At 37.5% G+C, this 20,091-nt stretch overlaps 1 protein-coding gene across 3 annotated transcripts in view; it reads left to right on the forward strand.

Moving 5' to 3' along the window:
• Positions 1–6,034: 6,034 nt before the first annotated feature.
• ano3 (anoctamin 3) overlaps positions 6,035–20,091 on the forward strand; it is a 107,091-nt gene continuing 93,034 nt past the window's right edge. For all 3 annotated transcript variants that reach the window (XM_035418806.1, XM_035418804.1, XM_035418805.1), the window contains exon 1: positions 6,035–6,497. In XM_035418806.1, coding sequence (XP_035274697.1) covers positions 6,452–6,497 — 46 coding nt within the window. In that variant the 5' untranslated portion in view covers positions 6,035–6,451. The remainder of the gene's footprint in view (positions 6,498–20,091) is intronic.

Genomic DNA, 20,091 nt, shown 5'->3' on the forward strand with positions numbered 1-20,091 from the left:
CCGCGGATGCGCCCGTAACGACAATTTAACTAGCTGTTTGCAGACGACACAGCGGTTGTGAGATTTCCCTCATGGGGAGTATAACCTAATTAGGGTTCAGGGACTCCGAAAGGGCCAATATTGGTCATCCCAGGATCAACTTGGTTCTGCTGACGGTCCCGCCTTAACTGAAAACTTGGTGATCAAACAAGTCCAACGGGCAGTTCCCTAGTCATAATTGGGGGAAACCGACTTAGAGGGCTGTTACAAGAACGAAACATTGACCAAGACCACACAAATCAAGTCATTAACAGTTTTAATGTCAGGTAGGTTATACACTTAAAATAGTCAATTTGTAGTTACAGAATTTAGAAAAAAGTCTAACAATCAAAGATAAAGATGAGCATACCTGACAGCAGTCTACACACAGAAAGAGTCTTGTGTGGGAAGTCTGATTGCAGACCCCCAGAGGGCCCTGTTCCTCTCCTATAAGAACCCAGCGGAAGGCAGGTGGATGTCGCCACAAAAGGCTCATAAAACCATAAATTTACTTGGAAGGGGAAGATTGGAATTTGGTTCAGACAGGATCAGACAGATGGATTTACTAGGAGGAGTGTCCCAAAAATACAGTTTACTTCCAAATTTATTAAAATAGATTTTCTATAGATTTGCTGGTTTTAAAACCGAAACCAGAGCATCACTCGCACAGAGACCATAAAAACCATACCAAATATGAATATTTGTTCTTGTGTTTGTCATGAAAACTCTGAAAAACATGAAATAACTGTACAATCACTTACATGAACCAACTGCCAACTCTCAATGTCTTTCCACAGTGTATTAAGATTGCATAGTGTCGTGTAGCAATGTATTCAACCCCAATCTGGCATTATTTCCTAACAAAAAGTGTGCTTGAGTAAATTTCTTTCCTTATGAAGGTAGGGAGACAAGTTACCCAGTGACACCAGGTGAGGGCACTTTGGCTGTCCCTCAACTGTCCTGAGAAATTTGCCCCATTTCTATCATGTGATTTTATTACTTGCAATCTGAAACCTCCAGGACGTTGGGGTAATTTTAGAATTGCTTTCCCGTAGAAAAGAGGTGTCACCTGTTAACTGTCGCAAAACCAGATGCCAAGGTCTTACGGGCCACTCTGTCCCGACAATATCAGACTCTGCACCTGGCGAACTGCTTTACGACAGTCAGAGAGGAAATTCCACTCTATGCCTGTTCCCGTGGGCCTTACAAGATGTTCTGCTGTTGCCATCTGGGCATAGCCATTTAATCATCAATATATGTGTTTTATCAATGTGTGTGATTTTACGCATTTATTTTGTTAATGGGCTTAAAGCAAACTGATGCGTTTAGACTATCTGCACTAGCTACACAGACGACAGGAGGCCATCTAACCTCATGCTCATTAATTCCTCCTTACTAACCTCTTTCCTTATAATAGGAAGGATCTAAGCATGTGGTGTGTCTTTAATAATAACAAATGTAAATCTGACATTGTATTCCGTTATTCACATTTGATTAATTTGCCTATGCACATTATTTATTGTTTCATTCATTGGCAAAGCTACCGCATGTGGGTCTGCTAAGGCCCTATTCATACTTTCCTCTTTTCATACACTCTGTTCTTTTCTTCCCCATGTGTGCTTGAATGTGCACGCACATGCACACATAGGCCTATGCTCCCACTCTCCGGCTATCTCTTTTACACAAGTTCACATTTCCTTCTTGTATGTATAGTATTATTACTTACATTCGCTTTTCTTGTAAATAAGCCCCTTTTATTTACATCTGGCTGTCTGTGTTATTATCACTTAAACATTGAATAAGCTATTCTATTCAACAAATAAGATTCCTTCAGAAATTGAATATATTTCTAATACTTATTGATAGTAAATATTGTTAAAAGGGTATTAATTATTAGATATTAATATTGTAATTTTAATAATTTATTGAAATTCCCAAATTATGGCTGACTGATTACTACATTTTGTGCCACGTGTGAGGACATTGATGTATATGCCCTAAATGCCTCGTGTGTAAAGCAGAGGTATGTCAACAACATTTTGGTGCCCCATGTGAGTAACAGAATTTGCCATAACCAATGATTTTTGTGATGATAACACTTGTCTTGTTTTTGTGGAAAGAAGAGAAACAGGGTGATTATTATGGGTTAAGGAGGGGTCAAGAGTTGATTTCTGGTGCAGGAGGGTGACACTAACTGGTCTAAAAACTGCAGGGATACACCCATCAGACAGGGACTAGTTCAACAGGCAAGTGATTAATTGGGGGATGCTTGGAGAAATGGACTAGAGGAAAGGTGTGGGGATGATTTCTAGGGAGCAGGTAGTTGGATAAGAGGAAAGAATGCAGAGACAGGGTACGGGGAATCAGTGGGGAGGGGGGAGGATTGTCTGGGGAGTGGATTAACTGAGGTGTTGGAGGACTCTATCATACACAACTCCATTGAATGAGTTGAAGATATAAGCAACCTTCCCATCAAATAAGGTAGTAAAATCATTTGCAGTGAGAATTGAATGAGGTGGGGGATGGGGAGAAAGTGAGGAGGAAGTGTATCAGTTTGTGTGAGTTCTAGCCTTATATATATATTCAGGTCTAGTCTGATAAAAGTTAGCCTTAGTAGCTGTAACAGTGGATGAACATATAGAGGTGAGGGAGTGGTAGCTGGATAGGTCAGCAGGGCCTCTAGCTTTGCACCATTTATTCTCTGTTGCCTGTAATGAGGTCCTGTTATCTTGGAGGGTGTCAGTTAATCATGGGCTAGGAGAGGTCAGTTTTGCAGGTGGGGTGATAAGAGGGCACAGAGAATCAAGTATTGATGAGAGGGAAGAGGAACATGGATACATCAGTATTAGTAGGTGCTGGGAGAAAGAGATGAAAGGAATGTAGTGACATCAAAGGAGAGGGTGGGACGTTAGAGGTTGTGGAGATTGTGATGCCCCATCACAGGAGTGGGTAGAGGAGAGAAGAGGTTGAGAGATAGGTGAAAGGAAAAAGATGGGGAAATGGTGATCAGAGTTCTGTAATGCGTGATCATCAAATTGGAAACAGACCACTTTCTGTGAGCTTAGGATCTTCTTCTTCTGGCTGTTCCCGTTAGGGGTTGCCACAGCAGATCAGATCTGCATATTTTGATTTGGCATATATTTTTACGTTGGATGCCGGGATTATCCGGACTTGGGACCCTCACTAGGAATGCATTGGCTTGTGTATCCCCAGTGGCTGGGTTTGGGGCATTGGCCGGGATATGAACCCGTTCCGCCGGCGTGGCAGGCGGGAGCTCTACCGCTGAGCCACCAATGCAACCCCCTAAAGGTGAGCTTAGGATACAATATGAAATGTATTACCCTCTTCAGAGTCCTGTATGTCATCACTAATTAAACATAACCCTCTTACACACCAGTATGCATAGTTTGCCTCCTTCAGTATTTATAATTATGTGAACTGAAGTCATCGTTGCCTGCCTGTCTGTTTGGCCCTCAACGAGATTAAACTATGACTGTGTGCAGTATCATAATGAACCTGACATTTCAAAGTCATTGGGGTTTCAGTACACCTCCAGTATTCTGTATTCTCTGTAGCTGCTTGCAGCTTGCTATAGCTGTGTCTTACTTGGTCAAGCTGCCGGATCTATGTAAATGGAACAAATTTGAACAAGCCTTAACTGAATGGTTGGACCTGTCTTATGGCATTATTATTATTTTTTTAAACATTTTAATTGCAATAATTTAGCATGATATGCATAATCAATAATTCAATTATTAATCTGAAATTATACATTGTAGTATCTTTATATATACTGTATATAGTATATACTATACTTTTTAAGTGACAGTGAGAAAAAGAAAAAATTAATTAATTAATTAAGGAATAAACAAAAAGATAACATTTCAGCATTTGTTTGTGCGTATTTCCATATGCACATATTTACACCTCATAGGTATGTGCATTTGTTAGTCGATTTACAGTAGGTAGAACATTTTTTGGGGTTAGTGGTGCTTGGATTTTAATGATTTGATGCATGTGTAAGAAGTTGTTTGTTAGGAATTGAATCCAGAATGGGCCAGTTCTGACTTGTACTGTACTTGGGTGTACCATTGTGTGTGGTAATAATTTGCAATTAGCATTGCACTGGAAAAGACGTTTTTGGCTGACAATCCGGTTTATCAAGTGTCAAGAGCTTGTCTGCACCAGTCACTCACAGCACAACTCTGGCTAGGCAATTGAGCAGCTCAGCTATAGAGTGACATCAGACTGAGAAGGAGATATCTTGGCCAGTCTTGCTCTCCCAAATTAACAGATGATGTTGCAGCGATGAGACAGGTCCTTTTGTTTTTGACTTGTTGATACGGTTCTTAATTGAAATGAGCTCAGGTGTGAAAAATGGGGAAACATTTTTTTTAATCTCGCAAAAAATGGCTATTTGTTTAGCTTGCCGGTACCTTTTAACATGTACTAAATGTATTGATGGAATGTCTGAATATGTGTTTATACAGTACTTAATTTCCATCAGCGTATTTATGTTAGCTACTTAGTCACCACTGCATACACTAAGAAAAAAGGTATGAAAAAGTGCCTAAATCATACAAATGCTTGTCACTGGGGTGGTACCCTGTTGCTACATAACGGTACCCCTAGCCAGCAATATACAATTCATTTGTACCATTTGTGCTTGTAAAACGTACTCATTAGTACCCAAATTGAACAATATTGTACTTTAGGGTACATTTGGAGATTTGTTCCTTAAAGAACAAAAATGTACCTCTACCCTGTATCTTTATTTCTGGGATTGTTAGATGTTCCATACAAATTTAAACATGAAAAAAAACATCAATCTAGGTTCTATCCTTTGTCCTTAAATGACCTACAGTAGGTATACCTGCAAAGGAACACATGCTTTCATTTTACTGGGTGCCATTGCATGACTGAGATGACCTATGATGTACCAGGCACCAAGTATTTGCGTGCCTTGAAGGCCTCCAGGCATTTTCTGCCACTGCTTGCTGTTCTTGGTTCCTGTTTCACATCCCAAGATCTAACCAAATGCTTTAGAGAATGTATTGTTGGTATGATTAACAAATCATGAGTGTGGCATTTCGGTGTCATTAATACCATACCATACTGTACCATACCATACCATACCAGACCGTAGCCATTAATCTTTCCTGTAGGAACATACTAGTGTTTTTTTTCGGTATCAGGTGATTTTTTTTTTTTTTTTACAAAATAAAAAATGGTAATAAAATATATATGTCTTCAATATTTAATTTGGAATAGCATGTTTAATATTATAATTTTTGTTTGTTTTAAACCATTGCAATCTGGAAAATGAGCTACATGTCCAATTAATAAAAGTTTCAGAAAAAAGCATGTTTGGTCATATATTGGACAAATTAATTTAAATGTTCTCCTTTTATGTAATTAAAAGCTGGTATTCATATGTGACATTGTGTGATATTGGCATGTCACGCTTGGAAATCACTTAAGTGCATGCTGGTTCCCGTGAACTGAGGACACAACCTTTGTAATCTCAAGTTAGTCATTTATTTTATTTAAAACAAGATAATCATATAACCACATAACAATCATCATTGCATGCATTTATACAACTGCCACCAACGAAAATGTACAAAAATATAAATTATACATTTTTATTACAGCCCAAAATCTGTGTTGTGCAGTCAACAAATCTCCTTATACTTCTGGTAAGGCATCTACCAGAATTATTTAATTTTAAATAAATCGACTTGTGATATCTTTCAGGCTTTTGTAATTTTGTAATCTTAAGACATTTATCTGCAAGCAAAAAGAGGGAAACGACAGTTGCCTTTAACTTTGCTTTGGCCATGAAATGAGAACTTCATAAGAATTAGGAATGTTTACGATTTGAGCATGAGTTGATAAATAAATAAAAAGACCGCAATGAAACGAAGTGGGTTGGGTAGGCGTAGTATTCCAGCACCCCATACGCAATCACTGTTTAATGTAGTATTGTAGAAAGCAGACCTAATTAAACTCATTTTGATACGACTCCTCTCTGGGATGATGAGCGAATTTGACTGCGTATAATTCGGGACGTTACACCACTATCGGTTGTTCTCTGGAATAATAAACTGTTTTTAAAATTAAATAAATAAAATTAAGTTGTATAAATGGAGAGATTCTTTTTATTAAAGTAGTAGCCACGGAGGCAGCGAATTTCATGGCAGGACCTCCCTTACAGTATGTTGCCATGACAACAGCCATGGATGGAAGAGCTTGCTGAGCTGAAGCAGGTGTCAGGACTGCGCATCGCCACAGAAAGAGCTTGGTAGCCTACAGTATGCTAGGATGCTGCAAGAACACCTACGCACGCATTTCATAGATTCCAATGTCTTCGGAAGCGTGGTTTTGGTGAATTAGGAGTATTTCGTACTGGGGAAAGCAATCACACGCCGCAATGGTCCACCACTCCGGCTCGATCCAGTCCTTCAAGCAGCAAAAGGGTAGGTATTTATATGTGTTTTTGTGACTTGCGACAGTTTTTATTTGCGAATTTGAATGTCATTATGTATAACACATTTTAGAACAATTGCTATGATACAATGACTGCAAGCGTGGCTAGTTTGAACGTTTTTTTTCTTCTTTTTTTTTTCTCTCTCAAATCCGCATGTTCTTTTCTGGTGTCCTGCAGTAGTGGAAAAGGGGTCGCTTTAAAACTATGACGCAGAGTTCAATGTGCAACCATAGTTTATGGAATCACGTTTTACAGTCGACGTGGAGTGACACTTGTAATTCGGTCAAGGCAATCTGAAATTCAATTTAATTAAGATATTTTTGCACCACGGTGAAGCAATGTCTTGTTTTGGTTTGGGTAGTCAATGACTTTCCCACATTTATGTGGAAAATACGAACGCGTGTGATCAGTAATGTACAATTTTAATCAAAAGTAGGCTAGTTGCTTCACAGCTTGGAAACGCTGCATGAAACACTATCAGTGATGTTACATGATATCAATTACGATTGGCTGTGATAATTGTGTTAGGAAATAAGGTCCATCGTTTGGTTGAAGACAAGCCTGGACCACTTCCGGACTGTAATACTAATAGTTCAAAAAAATATATAAATTGTGCAGTTATGTTAGTAAAAAATATATATATATATTTGTTATTTTGTGTTTAAGCTCCCTGTGATGTATTACAATTTTCACATGGTGACGTACTGTGACTACAATGCCAGTTTACCTTCTATATCTGAGTTTCATCTTATTTTCTACCACCATTGTACATATTAAAGTACAATACAGTAGCCAACATACATACATACATACGTACAATATGATGCCCTTGGAATTAAAATTGCATAGTTTATCAGAATGAGGAAATTGGATCTTCCAATGTTGTCATTTTTCTGTAAATGGGTAGTGGCATGCATCTTTGGGCACCAAATGTGATAATGCATGTCTGCAATCTTTACATTTGATGCAGCCAAGCAATTATATTCTAGATAAATAAAATACAAAATGAAAGGGTAAATAAAGGGGAACTGCATGCAGCTTCTGCCATTTGAAGTAGATTTGAACCTTCCCCAGGTTGTCCATGGTGTGCATTTCAAGGCAATATTTTCAGTAACTCTGGCCACTCTTCCAAGTAATTTGGAAACCATCAATATTTTCCAGGTCAGCCAAGAAAGGAGCACTTCAACGCTTTTTGTTTTCAGTTAATTTTAGTGGCTTCATCCCAAATAAAGCATTTAGTTATTATATAGCTGCAAGTTTCACTTTCCAAAACCTGGAATAGTAGCAAAGGATGATCTCCAGAACTCCTCTTGTTTATCCAATTATTGTCTTGCCTGAAGTGACACACTAACACTAAGTACTTAGAGGAACGTGTCCAATAAGATATATTCACATTAAGCTGCTTTCACCCCACAGCTTTCTATGGCTGTTATTGATTCTAGATATCTGTTCAGACCATTAGTGCTACTCTAATATGGGTTTAATTTATAACTCTGCTGCCCATATCTGTACAAGTCTGACTCTTATCAGTGAAAGACAGGCTCTTTAGCTCAACACATTAATGGCCTCAACATCTGTACTATGAATATATTGCTTGGAGGTTAAATTACTGGATATAAATGTACATGTAATTACTATAAGATATGGTAGTGACCATTAAGATATGGCAGTAAATTTTATACTCTGCTTTATCTGATAGAACCTTGCACTCCTAATGTACTTATAACATCAGGATAATAATTATTGAGAATTTATATAATTACCTGGAATGTGGAAATCATTAAATCAATAACAAACATTTGCAGATTTGTATTGAAACATATTAATCTGATATATATATATATATCACATTTTAGGTCAGCAAAAGTACTTAGACAATTGACTGCTCAGCTGTTGCTTGACCAGCAGTGTGTGTGTGCTTGCATCATTAGTTCATGCACAAGAGAATTAGGAGGAGGTGTAGAGTGATTCTAGGTGTTGAATTTGCATTTGTCTGATGTTGTTGTCTCACAACGTGAAGAACAAATATGTCAATGCCAGCAAAGCAGGCCATCATGAGGCTGTGTAGATCACAGAGACATTGCCTAAACATTGTGTGTGTCAAAATCAACTGTTTGATACATTGTTAGGAAGCAAGAATGTGCTGGTGAGCTCAGCAATAACAAACGACCTGGTAGACAATGGAAGCACACTTTAGTGGATGACTGAAGAATACTTTCAATTTCAATTTCAAAACTGTCAAACAGATCATGAACACTCTCCAAGATATAGGCATAGATGTGTCAGACTACATATAAAAAGACAAGGAATAAAGACGAGGCTACACTAGCATAACCTCAGAGGGTTTACCTCAAAATGGAAACCACTGGTAAGCGTCAAGAACAAATGGCAAGATTAATAAAATTCAATAAGTTATAGACTAAAGAGATAGACCAGGGTTTTTTTTAGGGCCAAAAAGTGGAAAGTTCTTGATTGGCCAAGTCAATCACCTGCCCTGAATCCAAAGCAGAAGGCCCCTGAAACAAACAAGAACTGAAGATGGCTACTGTACAGGCCAGAGAATTACCAGGGAAGGTACCCAGCTGGTAATCTGGTAATGTCTGTGGGTCGCAGGCTTCAGGCAGTCATTGAATGCAAAGGACTTGCAACCAAGTGCTAAATATGGCAACATTATTTCAGATTTTATGTAAATCTGTCAAATTACTTTTGCTCCACTACAACAGAGGAACAATGTATAAAAAAGGGCTGTAATTCCTACATGGACCACCCAATAACGATGTAAATGCCCTCATCTTAAAGCTGAACTTTAAAACCTCTTAAAACCCTCTTAAAATCCAGGGCTTTTTATCATAAAAAAGCCCCCTGTTTTAAATAAACCCCATTAATTTCAAAATTATATACGTACATTGCAGACATGGTTCAAAGCTTTAAATAAAGAGCGCAAAATGACCAAATCCCCTGATCCTGTGAGAGTATCACTCCGTAAACATATAGGGCATATTTATTCTGATCATTTTGTATTTTCTTATTCTATATTTTTGATATTGGAAGAAATCAGATGTGTGCAACACCAGGATAAAATTTTGGAGTGGATTGAACAAATCAGTAAATTTTGGCATGTTTTTTTTCCCAAAGGTGGACCCAAGTGTTCCCAAAACCTCTCCAAATGGCACAAAACCTCTCCAAATTGGAATATTTTGTGTATATCTTTTTTCCCAGCCATATTCCACTTCCAGAAGCTTATTCAATTGAAAGCAGTACCCTCTGAAACTCCACAAAACAAATATTCTGTGTTTACCCATTCCTTCTTTTGACTAAGCTTGATATTTTCTATGCCCAAAATGTGTTCATAATGGTTCCTTATCACACAAACTAAATTCACTCAGTAACAATAAAACCACTTGGTTTTAATTTGCTGTGTGCTCTAACCTGCACTCAGCTGTCAGGCTGCTGTAAATCAGGCTTGTGAACAACATAGCTCTTGATCACAACAGGGTGAGAGCTCACAATGACAAAAATATATAATCAAATATTAAACAATTTGCAATAATATAGTGCCCTCTATCACTACTGCAATGTATTTTATGCAAAAACTATGCAAACAAACTAAGCTCCAATAAACAATCAATAAAGTGTACACTGAACTTCCACTCCTGTGCTGTGCTAAAATACAAAATGAAAGTGACTGGCTATGCAGCAGAATAGTGAAGTCATAATTTCAGCTAGAAGAAAGCCATAAACTGAGTTCGAAAGCTATGTAAATGAGCTTGAAGAACATGAGACTATAAGGCTACTGTAATATATACAGGGTTTCAAGTAGGGGCAAAAGTCACAGTGGGTAGACTATAGAGAGGGTCAATTTTTTCAGGTAGTAGCTTGCTTTTAGATAATTTACCCTGCACTGGAATGTCTAACTTGAGATCATTTTATCACTATTTACAAGGTAAGAAGTGACTTTTTAATTTTTAATTTTTTTTAGAAAAACAGCACTTTTCACGTTTGAAATTATATTTACGTCCATAGAAATCTTTTCAAATGCTCATGAAAACACTTTCAGCTCTAAGGACAAAATGCAGAATGAAAGAGCAGATTGATTGCTTAGGGCTCAGAGAGGGATTCTTGGGATATCAATGCCATCATTGTAGTATTAACAGTTTTTTAAAATTGTTACAGACAATTATTGGATTATAAAATATCAAAATCCTCAACCTGAGGTATCACTTCTGCCCTCCTTTGGGGGAGGGGACTACCTTGTTATTTCTTTTGTCATCTCTAGTAGTTTTACCGATCAAGATGGGATTTTTGCATCAAAGTGCGAAGAGTCTAAACTTTACAACAGTGTAGATGTTACTGCAGTGCACCTTGGATCAGTGAACGAGAAAACCAATAATTTAAGAGAATGTTATTTTTCACCTAAATTGGTTATAAGAGAGTAACATCATATTCACTGTTTCATTTCAGACCCAGTGTGCTGGAGTACAGAGCCAAAACAACAAAAAATGTGTCACTGTCCAAAGAGTTATGCACAGCAGTATATTATATAATTAAAACACATAAGGCTATGTGTTAACATTTCAACCATCCTTCCAGGAGTAACTTTAAAAAAAATCAGGATTCAGTTTCAACAACATAACAATTCTTCTCTTTTAACACAGCTTTCGTTTCTTGCTCTATTACTGGTTTTGTGTACACTAAAATGTGGAATTCCTATCTAAGTCCTGCAACCTACCATGTATTTTCTGCAGGTTTGTGTTCTGGATGCAAATTTATCAGTGTATTCCACTGAGCTTTAAAGACAAATATGCCAAATAAAGACAATGGTTTTTTTTCAACAATGCTATCAATAAAAAACAACAATTAGGGTCATTCTGATTTTGTAGATTCAGAGTGAAACATGCTTCTTTCCATGCTTGAATTTTGTTCAATATTGTGATTTGAGATTTCCATGTGCATGACTTAACAGAATGCCTGATGGACCATTATATGCACTGAATATCATAAATTCTCAATGTCAACTCATGCCCACAGTAATGGCCAAGATAATTATCCCAAAGTTTATGTTTCAGAGACCTCTCTGCATACAAGAGCGATTACGTAATGATGTGAAAGCCTGCCTTCAAGCATGAAATATGCAAAATTATAATTGAAGCTTTCCAGTCAAATTATGTGTGAGTGTGTAAATATAATGAGATCAGGTTATTATAGAATCAGTGTTTGTTAATGTTAGCTGTGTTTTATATGCATTTCTGTATTTGTTAAAATGATTCCCATAAAAAGCTCAAACATTGCCAGTTCACAGTGACAATATCTGTTAAACAAAGAGCTTTGTTGAAGTCATGCCTTTCAGTTTGTGTGGAAGAAAAAAGTGTGAATTGTCACCTCAATTGTTTCCATTCTCTTCCGGTCCCAGGGAATTCAACGGTTATAATACAATTTATTTGAGTTCAAATTTGGAGATTATTATTGTTTTTTTTATTTACATGAAAATTGACCACATAGTGCTGTGACTGCGCATATATTAGTGTATGCAGAAGTATTTAATGTGATATTAAGACTAACTGAATGCATATTATGGCCTGTGCTTGGCCCCCATCAATGTTGCTTGTAGCTACAGTATGTATATTTTATTATGAAGAATAAATTCCCGAATGAACCCCAGGATAATATTTTGTGTATGGATGTGTAAGTCTGGTATAGATTGTGGAACATGCCAGTGCTGACAGTGGGTAGCAGTCCCACAGGGTGGTGCATAATTGGCCAAGTATTGCCTGGGAAGGGAAATTATTTTAGTCAGCAGGAAGCTGTGTCTTTTTGTGCAAGAGTGACACCTCTGGTCAGTTGACACCCACAGTCTGTCCTCAAACTAGACATGGATGATCTCTTTGGACTCAATGTGTGTGTGTTTAACTGCCAAACTTAATAAAGGAATAAATGATTGGCACCACTTGGTTAAGAGAAGAGTGCACGTTACTCTGTGCTTTTCCAAATTGACAGAGGAACAGGCAGACGGGTAAACATGGCTTAGTAATATAATTGGGCACTCCAATTTATGAAAAAATAGGGGCAAAACTGAAGAATAAATTAAATAAGAAGAAAAAAGAAGGCTTCTTTTGACTTTTGAATATTCTAATGAAAATGTAGTTCAATTAGCATCTTTAACACATTGAATGGATTGCATTTCTCAATGTCTCTATAACTCTATCGTGATAATATAGATTTAACATGGATTCTGAATTATTTGCTGACGATGGTTTTATATAGAATGAATGGCTAGACATGAACTGTACTCAGAAGCATCTTTAAATGCAGTGTGTCCCAAATTCATTGCCTTTTGAGGTCCCTTTACCTTTAGGAAGATACCTTTAGATGGAGCTCAGAGCATTAGGGGCAGCTGCTTTCGTATTGGGACGCAGCCATTGTGTGTTCAGAAGGAACCAATGAAAGAATGAAACCCTCAACCCTTCGCAGAACCTAGCCACCTGAGGACATAATAGTTATATTTATACACTTATATGTATCTTATTTTATCCTAAGGAATCAAGGAAAGGAAGCAATGTGAGAAAGTAAGATCGGATTTTTGACTTCTGTTTTTTGGCTGGACCGCAACGTGAATGTATGTGACTGACTCAGTCTGAGTGATGAAGTTACACCATTGGTCGGCCGAGTTATGAAGTCACACCATTGGTCGGCCGGATCACATGTGTTAGGTCCAGCCATATACTAGGTTTTAACCTGGTTTTGTTATCTCTTGGTGTATATCTGAGAAAAAGATTGACAGACAATTCTGAGAGTGACAATTCGTTACATGCAGGGCAGTCTTTCAATCATGATAATCTTGTTTCTTCACAGTTTTGGTTTAAATTTGGGTGAATACAAAACATCCCGCATGACTGGCATTTAACTGCAAGTAAAAGTTACAGAAAACGCTGATTGGATCCAGGGATCACTAGAAAGCTTTTCTGAAGTTGCTTTCAAACTCATCATCCAAAATGGACTTGTCATTTGCCTTCTTGATTGGTAAACTGAATGTCTTACACATTTTACATGCAGGATGTTGGGAAAGGATTGAGGTGAAATGCAGATTGATGAGTTGGTGGGGTGACAGACTGCCAGTGTGGAATTTGCCCCTCACTGGCATCCACTCTAGAGCTAGGCGTTGAGACAGCTGAGGTGATATCATTATTCCTCCAGTGTGAGTCTGATTATGGGCTAGGGGGATCTTTGATCATGCAACAACCCCTCTGCTTTGGGCAAATCGCCTGCCTGATTATGTAACCAGACAGATGGTGTGATAGTTTTGTGTTTCTGCTTTGAAATAGAGTTATAGGCAGATTAATAGCAACAAATAAGCAACGAGACTGGATTCTTCTGCAAACAGTGACTACCTATCCATCTTAAACAAAAGTTATTTGAAATATCTGATAAAACAGACAGGTGCCATATTTGTGCCAGGAGTTTTGGCAAGGTACATTTGGTGGTTCTTGGCTGCAGACAACAGATGCAACATATTTTCCCTCTTAAAATGTTCTATAAACTAAATTATGATACTTGTGAGTGACATTTATTTTTACTCTTACAGTATCAGTCATAACAGGAGTGGGCAAGCAGTATCTAGTGCTTGATTCCAGATTTTGTGTGAGTGTGTGTGCATGCGTGTGTGTGTGTGTATAGTTTAGAGGCACTGTTCCTACTCATGCCTCATAAGATGTGTCTGCTAGGTCATCCATGTATGTGCCTAAAGTGGAAAATGCATCAATTGATCGAGCAGATTCCAATAATTATAATTTAAATCTTTCATTTCATTATATGTGAAAGTCCCAGGGCTTTGTACCTACCAGTTACAATGAAAATACTTTAAATACTGTACATGGCCCAAATAAGGCTGGTATTTGTAATAAAAATTTGTAGTAAAATTAAACACATTACCTTTCCTGTGTTTTACATTTACATTACAATTACTCTGCATGCCTTTTAACAGTATTGTATGCTCATCTGTCTGTTTACAATCATTCATTTGGAATGGGCATATCCAGCTATTGTCATTTTTACACTGGATCTGTTTCAAATTCACAGTACCCAGCCTCATGGAGGCAGTCCTGACTCCTAGAGTGTTGCTGTCCTTTAGATTTTCTGGTCCTTTTTAAAAACTGAACTATTGTTTTTTGGTCATGTGATCACTTACTGAGGCTGATTGCTGGTTTTATATTGCCTTTTGCATGGAGAAAAAATGGGCAAAAAAAATGTGCCAAGCCCAAAACCGTGCAGCCAGATATGTAGTAGATACTACAAGCATTGTTTCTCCTGATTAATTTTCTTGTTGAACTCAATGGAAAAAATATTCAGGAAAAACAATGCTTGTAGTATCTACTGCATATCTGGCAGCAGCATGGTGGTTTGAGGCTCATTTTATACCTTGGACCCTTGACGACTTAAGGCCATTTAGCCAACAAATGTGTTCCATGCTGTATCAGCATAATTTACAGCTGAATCTAGTCCCACCTCCCAATTCCCATAGAGATCCATTCAAATGCAAAGAGTTTTTGTATCGCTTGTAGGACAACCTGACAATAAGATATCCAGACTCTGATGATGATGATAGGTCACAGACATCAAGAAGTCATGGCATGCAAATGATATTTTGCCATTTTGGGCTTGGTCCATTTTTTTTTGCCTAGGAGTATATCTTCTTGGAGCATCTAAAACAATGTTGAAGAAAGGCGGTTGTATTTAAGTGGCATTGATGCTCAAACATCACTCATACATACATTTGCCATTTTTATTGCCCTTCTGTGTTAAAATAGCTATCATTAGATTAGCCTTTAAGGAGCCTGTATTGCATCTCTCATCAAGCATTACTGAAGTATTCTCTTTTGATTGACTGAGTATTGAGCAGTTAAATTAACCTTATGTGAGTCTACATTAACCTCTTAAGCATAAATCAGGCCCAATGATGGATCCAAACACATATTCTATATCGTTTGAATAAATGATAGGGTGTAAAAGGATGTGAATCAAATATAGAAAACAAGGTAATTCCTTAATGGGCTTCAGGGTCAGATAAAAGACAATGAAGGATTCAGACCCCACACACAGATGGTTTCTACCCCCCACACTTTCCCTTTCTACCCCAGTTTTGAGTGTCCATTTCTAATTGGATGCCCATTCTAAATCGATCTCCTATTGCACCATCACCTTCATCAGTTCAGGAGGATGTGCTACATTTATTGTCTCTCTGCTGGGCAGTGAGGTGAGGGATTCCCTGATGACTGAAACTCTCCTTTCCGGGGCAACATTATGGGCAACTGTGCCTTGCATGGCATCTGGTCACATTGAGCAGTATATTGGTCAGGATACTACTTGGAACACCATTTATTTGCTGCACTAAGGTCCTGAAGTGACTGAGCTGGTTATTCCACTCAGAATAATGTTATTTGAGAAGCGCTGAGAAGTCCTGGGGTAGTAATGCTCTTGGAAGGTTTGTGCAGTTCTGTAGGCTTAATCCTCAACCTCACATTTTCTGCAATGCTCCAGGAGTGCAGACCTTGGATTGTTTGCCCGTTAGGCCTTGCTCTGTGATATGTCTGTTAATTCAGATCTTCCACTTGGTGTGCTAGCTTTTGCTGAGGGTCATGTCAAAAGACTGTGGCTTGGATTAAGTTCAAACTTCCCTCTTATTATTTTTGCTTTAGTACTAATTATACCAACAATACTACAAATATGTAAAGTAAGTTTAAAGGTTAAATCATCTATTAGTTAAACCCATAAGCGGTCAATGTAGTCAGTATCAAGGAAATGGTAAATAAAAGGTGTTGCCAGAAATTCGGAGTGCCCAAGCTGGAGGCAGGACAATTTTAAAGGGGAAAGACTGCTTCTGTACAAGTAATCTCATTACCTGTCTCCAGCTTTGTAGCCCTCACTATTATCCCTTTCATGAAATCATTTGTGATCATAATGTCAGTGTATCATATGCTCACAATATAAAAATCACTGAAAGAGCAATTCCTGGAGTTCTTTGTGGAATCCCACTTGCTTTATGCAGTATTAGACGAAAAAGCTTCTACCCAATGTTATTGTTTCCTTCTTGTCTTCAGTGTCATTGGTGTTTAATGCATCTCAACAAAAAAGGTTTTCAATGTACAAAAATGCGAAGTTATTCACGCATACAAATCACTGTCTATAAGCCATTAATTACAACTAACAAGATCTTGGCCTGCCATTAAAAGTATTGATATCAAAATGAGGCCAAGTTACAATATTGGCTATTTTAGCTAACACAAATTAAACAAGTAATGCTATGTTCCAAAACAGTGCTACCCAATGTTTCCCAAATTATTTAATGTAACCTGCCGCTGTGTTTTTTCATCTTACCATCTGAATAAAATGTGGTCATTCAAACTTTGTATCACATCAAAGTGTCTGGCTAAAGAATTCTGGCAAAAGAATGCATTGTCACTGATTATTTAATATTATTTCATATATTTTTAAATATTAATTCTTATTTTTGCTATTTATAGTTTATATTAAGTTTTTTACTGCGTGATACATGTTTGAAATATGCTAGAGTCAAAAGTACTGCAAACAGCACAGCTCATCTTGTCATTTCACTAATGGGATTCAATTTATTGTATGTATCAATCATTAGCAAAAAAAGCAACATTATTGTGAAATCTGGTGTCCTACATTAGACCTCCTTTTGGCACAGAAAAAGCCCCTTATTCATGATTCAGTGTTGGATTATTCTGGGAAAGTTGGTTTTTGCTTGATTGAATTGCAGTTGTCCTTAAGATAACTTGATTTAATCCAGACCTGAGACCACTTGTGAAACTTATGAAACAGTAAGTTAAAAAATGAGGTGACAAACATCCAACAGAATAAAAATGTATATTAACACTGAGCTTTTTTTACACCAGGTATCCTGCAAAGTGCCATTTTGAGGACTCATACTGTACATGCAGCATTGAGGTGTTATATTGGCACTTTAATGTTTAGCATATTAACTTAGAGGAATGCTTCTCAGAAATCAATTGTGTGATGCAGATGAGCTCTTGTCATGGTGAAAAATCACACATTATCAGGAGGCAAAAGGAGGCAATCTTACAGTAGTAGCGAGAAAGTGATTGAGTGAGTGAAAGAGAGACAGCTGGTTAATCTTCTTATGAGATTCACTGAGCAAGGTTCTGCCAGGATAGGGCATTATTTCCCTGAACCCTCAGTTAATGTATAATCTGTTCTGAAAGCTTGCTCACAGCTGGGTTGCTAAGCAGCACGTTATGGACAGATTCCCTGAACCAATGCCCTTCACTGCAGCGAATGACACAGGTAGATGGATGTCCCAAGTTCACTGCACCATTTTTCTCAGCTTTGCAGTGGTCACTTATCAAGTATGGTTCCAGAAATCTGACTGGCGAGGGGGCTTAACATTGTTAAATTAAGATGTGCTTACTATTATGATAGTCAAGTGGTTATGAGCATAGGTAAAACAACATTTTACTGTCATGATGGTTCTGCAGGGCCACAGAGGAAAATATTATTCAATTTTTCCACTCTTTAGTGAATTAATTGATTCACTAAATGTAGCTTGTTTGTCTCCTGTCTTGCATAACTCTATGCTTTATTTCAGGTCCCCCTTGCAAAAGATAATTTTATCTCAGTGGGTTTTTTCCTGGTTAAATAATGTAGAATAAGTTTTAAAATTAAATTTAGACTCTGTTCCCTTTTCAGACAATTTGGAAATTTAACAAAGGAATTCAGTCTGCATATATTTAATGTGTCCTTAATTTGGATGTAAAAAATTAATTAGAATAAACTCTCTTATGAATTATTGCATATCTGTGAAGTTAGTTTAAAATGATCAAACTCAGCCATTCTAATTACCTAGACCATCAATTTAAGGCATATTGTTTTGAGGAGACTGAACAGTGATGGACATATAATTTGCATACATGCTATCTCTGGCAGTTTTCTTACCTGTTAGGAAAGCATAGAAACACACTCAATGTCAAAGAGCACCTCAGTGACAAGTGGCCAGTACAATTTCCCACTTCTCCTATTCCAGCAGGCTTGGGGATTAGTAGGATGTGCACATTATTTCCTCTGGTCTATTGTTAAGCAGTATGTAAATGACACTATGCAAATATAGATAGATGGATAGATAGATAGATAGATAGATTTTTCAAGACAGACATTTTCGAATGACACTGTGAACTGACTTTTTTCACATGTGAATGAAAATTCCCATGTGCAAAAACAAAATGTGACATGATATCACATGAAATTTCACATTTTCACGTGACTGACTTTTTCAAATATGAACTACAATTTTCACATAGCATAGGTTACCTTTTCCTGCTCTCATTTTACAGTATAAGTGGAATTATTTTTATAGTTCATACCTGTACTCCTCACATGTTGGGTATTCAGATGTGATGTTTGGACACACATGGTTTTTGAATATGTAATTTTTGGCTGGACTGCAACAGCAGGGCCAGGCCTACAAACGCGAATGTCTGTGACTGAGTGACAGAGTGAGTGATGAAGTTACACCATTGGTCGGCCGAGTTATGAAATTACACCATTGGACGGCCGGATCACGTGTGTTAGGTCCAGCCATATACTAGGTTTTGGCCTGGTCTTGTTTCATAAGGATAGAGGCTGAATAATTGGCAGTAGCTCCACCGTTAATGTGGTCTTGCACTTCCTATGGCTAAGAACAGTATGATGGGAGATGGTTGTCTTTACCTTGTAAAAATGGAGAGGTGAAAATACTTTCAGAATAAAGTGTATGTGTAAATGTAGGTAAAAAGTGTAAAATGTATGACAATCTAAAATTGCCCAGTTATGCAGAATCAAGGCCTGTCTGATTAAACTGAGGATTATGGCCAGGTTCCAGACTGCTTTGCAGCACCGACATTATGTTGTATTTGTTGATATATATTTCAGTGTGAGGAAGTCTGAGATGATGTTGGCTTTGACATTATAAAAATGAACAAAATCTATAATACTCCCAAGTGTTGATAATATTAATCATGTCCAAGTTCTCATTGTCTTATGATTAACTGGTTAACTTTAATTTGTTATGGGTAGGCCACCAGTTTCTATGTCATGTGTTTCACATGGATTCAAACTTGTATTTAAATTATCATCCAGGAGTCCTTATAGGATTTTGAAAGAACTCAGTCAAGTGACTAATAGTACAAATGAATGGCCAGTTATAATGTTTAGAAAAACAGGGGTAGTGAAAGGAAAGGAAGAGAACATGGATGGAATGTAGAATGCACACACTATCTAAAGCATGTCTTTGTGGTAATGAGTGGAACACTGCCTGTCTGGTACACAGAGGTTTTCATTTGGCAGAACTTGGACTTTTACAAAAAATCACGCAAAGAAGATAACAATAGACCCACAGTTAAAAACAAACAAGCACAAATTAAGGTCTGAGATCTACATTTAGACAAATAATCTGTCAGCAGGGGAAAAGACAGCCTTGAGCGGCAGCTGGTTGTCATTCATGATTTAACAGATGAGTTCTTGAATGCAAATACTCCACTGGAGAAAGTGGATTATCACAAATATTCTTGATTACA

Source organism: Anguilla anguilla, chromosome 5 (genome assembly GCF_013347855.1).
Source record: "Anguilla anguilla isolate fAngAng1 chromosome 5, fAngAng1.pri, whole genome shotgun sequence".
Taxonomy (NCBI): domain Eukaryota; kingdom Metazoa; phylum Chordata; class Actinopteri; order Anguilliformes; family Anguillidae; genus Anguilla; species Anguilla anguilla.